The following is a 7,574-nucleotide window of genomic DNA, read 5'->3' as shown; positions in this document are numbered from 1 at the left end:
AGTCGCCTGTAGTGGCGATAGATGAGGAAAGGTGGCTCCCCTCTGCAAGGGTGTCTAGCATAACAAATGTAAGAACACGTCATTGGCACATCGAGGAACGGCTGCCTTACACAACTGCCATCGACACGCGATGAAACTTAACATAGCTGTGAAATCAGTTGATAGAAGACATTGTGATTGAACGGTGATGGCACATTTTGTGTAGTAAAGACGCCCTAGTTGCTGCAGCCAGTCTCAAAGTTAAACAACATAAGTATCAATTTCTTAAGCAATATACAATTGCTCAGAGCATTAATAGTTGAAGATGTGATGGGTACGAGAGGTAAAGCGCTTAATAGAACCATATGAGATCAGTCATGCAGCATGACGAGTCATTCATAACACAGTAAAGCGAGTTAACAAAATGCGATGTTGCTTCAGATATTATATTGGCGCCGCCGCTGTCTGTATTTCTACTCATTGTTGGTTGCGGTGGTTAATCATCAGCTTACTAGAAGCCAAACATTTTTCCCAGTGATAGAGAATTACCCTTGCCTTACGCCCGCTGACGCCATATTATGCCTACAGGTTTCCTAATTTCATCGCAACCACCTACTTCGCTGCCGTCCTCATCCACACTTCCTCTTCTCGTCCATTCTTTGACTGGTTATCCGCCCTGCGTACGCCTTACATGGCTTGCCCTGCTTTATTTTACTTCGTTTTAATATCAAATATATTGTCTACGCCCGTTTGGTCACTAATGCACTACGCAGTTAATGGTACATTCGGCTGGTCGCTTCCCAGCGCTCTAGAGCGTTCACGCGGCGCGTTTTACATTCGGCTGGTCGAAATTGAGCGCTCTGAACACATTCGTTTGGCTCATTCAGGGCGCCACGCTCCAGCTCAGATTGCACGGAGGCACTCCTACTTTAAACCTGGAAACACTACCTAGATCCCACAGAAACTTGATCACGTGGCTACTCCGATTGCTCTGGGATCAGCTAGCACGTTCGGCTGGGGCAGGCTTCCTCCGGCTCCAATCTCGAGAAGGCTACGCATCGCTACAAACCGAGTTATAGTGCGCTATAAACCAATCAAATGTACCATAAGGTAAGTTAGCATATCCTATGTTCAAGCACAAGAAAGTACAGGAACGCGAGTAAGCCAGCGAGAGAGCCGTTTTGTTGTTATACTTTACCGTGACCTTTATACAGGAACAAACATACCATCTGTGAGCACTTCTAAAGGATGGGCACTGATCTCTCACATATAACAGCACATGCGCATCATCCTGTGCTTTGACCTCGGGTGCTTTATTGCAGAGAAAAGCTATGGCAGACACGCCTCAGGCAGCGCTGAAAGCCAAGCGACAAAGCAACTTGAGTGTGAACCCCAAGTATACGGTCACGTGGCATGGCTTCCTAAACATTGGTGAAATAGTGAGTGCCTTATTTTCGTCATTTCACTATTTTTCGCTGTCGCACAAAACAATATTTGTACTCTATAAGCTGGTGTAATGCAACTTGCCACCACAACGGAACTACCACACTGTAGGACTCGACTGCGAATGCACGTACATCGTATTTTCTTGTTGTTGGAGCTGTGGAGCCGCTTTTGTGCCAAACCACCTGAAGAAATTTGTTCGGTTATACTGGGTAGCTGACTAAGGCAACTTTGATCAGCAATATAAGTAAATTTCGTAAACACGCATTGTCTGTCATATACCCATTCGCTTCCTTTCCTCGTGAGTTTAGGAAAGCGACCAGAATACGAATTGGAATAAACACAGTGAAAATTTCTAATTCATTTCTGGCGCGTCAGACCTTTTATACACATGATTTTCCAGCGCTTTGTCTCTCTATCTCGTCCGTTGTTATGCTCCGCTTTTCCTTCTAATCAACATGCGACAGTAATGAGAAAACGTTTCCCTCTAAGTTCCGTGTAATTGTGCTGTTTCAAGTGAAGTGCGCAAGTTGTGGACTACCCGCCAGTCGAAACCCTACGCAGGTGACGGCCATTTCGGCCCTGGTGGCCGTCATGCTGTCTTCCAACGATAGCTTGGCTGCCGAGCTGATGGTGGTGTCGTCGTTTGCCTACGGCTACATCTCGCTCATGATGCTCGCGGGCGGCATCGTGTCCCCTTACACGCAAGCATTGCTGCCGCTGTCGCTATACGTGAGTCGAAAGCTCTCTGATAGGCGGAGTTACCCGCCGAGGCCCCTCTATTACTTTTTTTTGCTGTTGAACGCGAGGTGGCGGATTCAGCTTCCGCGACAGGTACATCGGTCCAATTGGGGGAAGAACGCAAAAATAAAAAAAATAAAAGCTTCTGTTCGAAGGTTTAATGTTCGCTAAGCAACGCTTGCCAAATTTATCTGGGAGCCCCTGCTACGGATTCCAAAAACCCAGGTGTGCCTTTGAGGAGTTAAACCTCATCGTCAACCAACATGGTGGACAGCGCAGGGGACGGGACATGGGATGCACGAAGGGTACAGATGTGCGTGGATCTTTTGCGCTGTATCTTTCAATGTTCAAAACTGAAAAAAAAGCCAAGTGACCCGGGTTATAACCCTTTAAATCAATAAATAAATTAGTCAGTCAGTCAATCACCCAGGTCATAACCCCCAATCAATCAATCAATCGCTCAGAAATGAAGCATACGTGTCCCAGTGGTTTCGATGGCTTGTTGGAGAATACGAGGTCTAAATCATCTTTAGACAGACAGACAGACAGACAGACAGACAGACAGACAGACAGACAGACAGACAGACAGACAGACAGACAGACAGACAGACAGACAGACAGACAGACAGACAGACAGACAGACAGACAGACAGACAGACAGACAGACAGACAGACAGACAGACAGACAGACAGACAGACAGACAGACAGACAGACAGACAGACAGACAGACAGACAGACAGACAGACAGACAGACAGACAGACAGACAGACAGACAGACAGACAGACAGACAGACAGACAGACAGACAGACAGACAGACAGACAGACAGACAGACAGACAGACAGACAGACAGACAGACAGACAGACAGACAGACAGACAGACAGACAGACAGACAGACAGACAGACAGACAGACAGACAGACAGACAGACAGACAGACAGACAGACAGACAGACAGACAGACAGACAGACAGACAGACAGACAGACAGACAGACAGACAGACAGACAGACAGACAGACAGACAGACAGACAGACAGACAGACAGACAGACAGACAGACAGACAGACAGACAGACAGACAGACAGACAGACAGACAGACAGACAGACAGACAGACAGACAGACAGACAGACAGACAGACAGACAGACAGACAGACAGACAGACAGACAGACAGACAGACAGACAGACAGACAGACAGACAGACAGACAGACAGACAGACAGACAGACAGACAGACAGACAGACAGACAGACAGACAGACAGACAGACAGACAGACAGACAGACAGACAGACAGACAGACAGACAGACAGACAGACAGACAGACAGACAGACAGACAGACAGACAGACAGACAGACAGACAGACAGACAGACAGACAGACAGACAGACAGACAGACAGACAGACAGACAGACAGACAGACAGACAGACAGACAGACAGACAGACAGACAGACAGACAGACAGACAGACAGACAGACAGACAGACAGACAGACAGACAGACAGACAGACAGACAGACAGACAGACAGACAGACAGACAGACAGACAGACAGACAGACAGACAGACAGACAGACAGACAGACAGACAGACAGACAGACAGACAGACAGACAGACAGACAGACAGACAGACAGACAGACAGACAGACAGACAGACAGACAGACAGACAGACAGACAGACAGACAGACAGACAGACAGACAGACAGACAGACAGACAGACAGACAGACAGACAGACAGACAGACAGACAGACAGACAGACAGACAGACAGACAGACAGACAGACAGACAGACAGACAGACAGACAGACAGACAGACAGACAGACAGACAGACAGACAGACAGACAGACAGACAGACAGACAGACAGACAGACAGACAGACAGACAGACAGACAGACAGACAGACAGACAGACAGACAGACAGACAGACAGACAGACAGACAGACAGACAGACAGACAGACAGACAGACAGACAGACAGACAGACAGACAGACAGACAGACAGACAGACAGACAGACAGACAGACAGACAGACAGACAGACAGACAGACAGACAGACAGACAGACAGACAGACAGACAGACAGACAGACAGACAGACAGACAGACAGACAGACAGACAGACAGACAGACAGACAGACAGACAGACAGACAGACAGACAGACAGACAGACAGACAGACAGACAGACAGACAGACAGACAGACAGACAGACAGACAGACAGACAGACAGACAGACAGACAGACAGACAGACAGACAGACAGACAGACAGACAGACAGACAGACAGACAGACAGACAGACAGACAGACAGACAGACAGACAGACAGACAGACAGACAGACAGACAGACAGACAGACAGACAGACAGACAGACAGACAGACAGACAGACAGATAGATAGATAGATAGATAGATAGATAGATAGATAGATAGATAATACGACCATGTCATGGCCGACGCAGCAATGGCAATAAGCCGAGCAGAATAACTTATGGGCATAACCAAAAGTTGTTGCTGGGTTAGTTGCCGTACGTTGACAGAGATGTCAAGAAAGCAACACGCGAGCACTCACTAGTCAGTCTTTAAAGTTAGGTATGCAATGACCAGGTATGCGTCACTGATGTCCTTTGGGCACAGTGTGCTAACAACTTTCTCCATGCATGCTGTCGGGTCACTATCACAGTATCTGCTGTACCACCTCATTGGCAGCGCCTTCCTCTTGCTCAGCGGCGGTTGGCTCATGGGCGTGGCCAAGGGCGAGTTCCTCATGCAGGTCGCGGCGGTGAGTGCGCATGCGCGGTAGTCTTGGCCCCTTCGTGCTTACTACAGGATAAGAAATGCAGGCTGTTCGAGACATCATTAGGAAAAGCGAAGCCTTCCGTAAGGATGAAACCTCCAACTGTGTGTTTCAACAGCAACCTGGAGAAGCGCCCAGTATTTTGTATTCTTTTTTTATTAGATTGAAATGCTTCATTAGCAGTAGCAAACCGAAGAAGCGTCTAGGTGTATTTATTGTTCTTAACTTAAAATAATCATTAAAGAACTTATTAGTTACCTTATATACGGCGCATATGTCAATTATATGTTTTAGAACAATTCGTAAACAATAATTTCAAATTGCGGCGCGCTCTCTGGTCCGTGGCTCTTTTTTTTTCTGCGTTAAAAAAGACATGTGAGAAAGAAATTCCGATACGACTTTCCGCTTCCAAGCGCTTTAGGCTTTCAAGCCCCTAATTATCTAAACAAAGCGAACTTTTGTATGCCTTCTTTTTTGGGCTATTGCGCGTCGGCTCGGTCAGCTTCTTGTCCAGTTAGGCGGGTCGGCCCTGGTGATAGTGCACTAGTAAACTGGGCTGATCCCGGAGATGGCGTGTGAAAAGGGAGCCGATCCCGGATTCAGTGAAATTCGGGGCAGCGTTGATCACGCGAGTCGCGTGTTGGCTGTCTCCGCGTCTTTCTGGCTTGTCAGGCAGGCACACGTATTTGTTAGGCTGAAAATGCGGTGCCAAGGACGAGAAGCTTTATAGCACTGATCTAATCACAATACGAAAACTTCGCTTCGCATATACTATAAAGTATGCGTTGGATCTGCTTTGTCTTGTTTTGTTTTTTCACTCCCCGAAAACCTAAGAGAAAGGATCGCACCGCGTCAACAAAACGTTTTTTTTTTTCTTGACAGGGTTCCGGAATTGGCTGCGGGATAATGCACTTTCTGCACGGCCTGTACACCTTCGTGACGGTTTTCCACCAGCCCGAGTGAATGGTGCCATCGCTTAGACTTTTCGCGTCTTTATATATAAAAAGATTGTGACTCTACCCGTTGTGAAGTCCGTTTATCGCTTTCCATAGAAAAAACATCGTTGGTGTTAGAGAAGCAACACGAGAGACCACAAACCCGCAGACAATATAACGTAAGTCAACCGCAACTGCGCCAAGCATGCGTTGGAAAGTAACATACCCGCATTCAGAGGACGATGATCATGCGTATCCGGCCATACGTTTCACCAGTGTTCTAACTGCAGAGAGATTCACTCAAACAGCTGCCTCTGTTTGAGCGACATGTACCAGTATAGTTACGGTTAGAATGCATGCGCGGTGGTTCTGCCGACACCGTGATGCCAGTAGTCCTCGCTACTATTCCGATGTACTTCGAGGCAACGCTGAGGGGAATTCCGCGGACGGTGCGAGTGCATAGACCTTTCGAGTGAAGACTGCAGGTGGCGTCTCCGCAACTCAACTCCTGTTGTAGAAACTATTCATTCTCGTCTCCCTGCTCTTTGGAACAAACACAACATGTTTCTTACCATAGTTGCCCTGCAACCTTTTTTACCGGCATACTTTCTTGCGGCAGTGGTGGCGTATAGTGAAACGCGTCATAAAATCAATCGCTGGGCCACGTGTAGCGATGGTCATCATGTGATCTCATTGCACAAGCGGCACCGAAATTTTCGTCCACAAGGAAGTTGTTACAAAGACACGTGTACGAGGGAAACTGCCAGGTGTGCTGCGAGTTTGGTGGGGAGTGACAAAGCTGGCAACGTGAGCTGCTTTAAAATGCAATAAACAAATAAATTGGGCAACGTTTGTGGGAATCGAGCTGGTCGGAACAGCAGTGTCTCAACCTGCAAACTTCGCGAAAAAGACCTTCTTGTTTTTGTCGCCTATTATGACCAAAGACAACGGTTTTAAGATCGTTTCCCGAATCTGCGTTTATGTAATCTCAATACGGCATGATGATGGCAGTGACAATGGCAATGACGACGTCAGTGATGACGGAAGTGATGACAGACGACGGCGCAAAGTACCTTTTGCAGGGTCACTTGATTTCACCTGCAAAAGTTCTAATTTCTTACCATGAACAACAACAATGCTCTTAGTAAAGCGATTCCTGAATCAGCGCGGTTGTTCAATATTTTGCGTAATCTCATTACGACATGGTCACGGGGGTGAAGACAGACGGCAGTTCTAGGCACATTTTACAAGCTTACTTCACTGACGTGTAAGCGTCTTCCCTGTTATGACCAATGACAACGGTCTCGTCATACTTGTGAGCCGACTCAGACTCACCTGCAGACCGACCCGATTCTGAGTGAGCTAGCGCGGATCCTAGGTGTGTGAGTCTGAGTCCGAGTGAGCCTGTACTAGCAGAATTTTGGCTAATCTCAGTCCGAGTGATTAGCGAAAAAATATGTATATTTTGCGAATAAGTCCGCGTGAGTTCAGTTTATTTTCCAACCTATGGAAACCAAGTAGAGGGTTGCCTGAAAGCTCGCAGTTTTTCAATTTATAGTGTAATAATACTAGAACATCATTCACATCATTGAGAGATGACAGACGATAGTGTTAAGCACCTTGTACATGTTCGCTTGGTTCACCTGCAATCATATTTTATTGCCTAGCATGTCCAACAACGGCTCAGCAGA

The 7,574-nt window shown here is 47.1% G+C and overlaps 1 protein-coding gene across 1 annotated transcript; it reads left to right on the top strand.

The window, feature by feature from the left end:
- The first annotated feature begins 1,865 nt into the window (after positions 1-1,865).
- On the top strand, positions 1,866-5,967 carry LOC126532416 (uncharacterized). Its single transcript, XM_050180121.2, has 3 exons — positions 1,866-2,154; positions 4,835-4,933; positions 5,831-5,967. The coding sequence occupies exons 1-3, from the start codon at positions 2,017-2,019 to the stop codon at positions 5,909-5,911; spliced, it is 318 nt and encodes a 105-aa protein (XP_050036078.1). The 5' UTR covers positions 1,866-2,016; the 3' UTR covers positions 5,912-5,967.
- The last annotated feature ends 1,607 nt before the right edge of the window (positions 5,968-7,574 follow it).

This window comes from Dermacentor andersoni, chromosome 5, assembly GCF_023375885.2.
Source record: "Dermacentor andersoni chromosome 5, qqDerAnde1_hic_scaffold, whole genome shotgun sequence".
NCBI classification, from domain to species: Eukaryota; Metazoa; Arthropoda; class Arachnida; order Ixodida; family Ixodidae; genus Dermacentor; species Dermacentor andersoni.
This window is presented reverse-complemented; position numbering and strand designations above follow the sequence as displayed.

What these genes read in the sequence shown, in the direction of transcription:
- LOC126532416 (XM_050180121.2), top strand. Translation starts at nt 2,017, where the DNA reads ATGCTGTCTTCCAACGATAGCTTGGCTGCCGAGCTGATGGTGGTGTCG. An exon ending in TGCTGCCGCTGTCGCTATAC is followed by an intron (nt 2,155 to 4,834) that starts GTGAGTCGAAAG and finishes TCACTATCACAG; the next exon opens with TATCTGCTGTACCACCTCAT. An exon ending in TCCTCATGCAGGTCGCGGCG is followed by an intron (nt 4,934 to 5,830) that starts GTGAGTGCGCAT and finishes TTTTCTTGACAG; the next exon opens with GGTTCCGGAATTGGCTGCGG.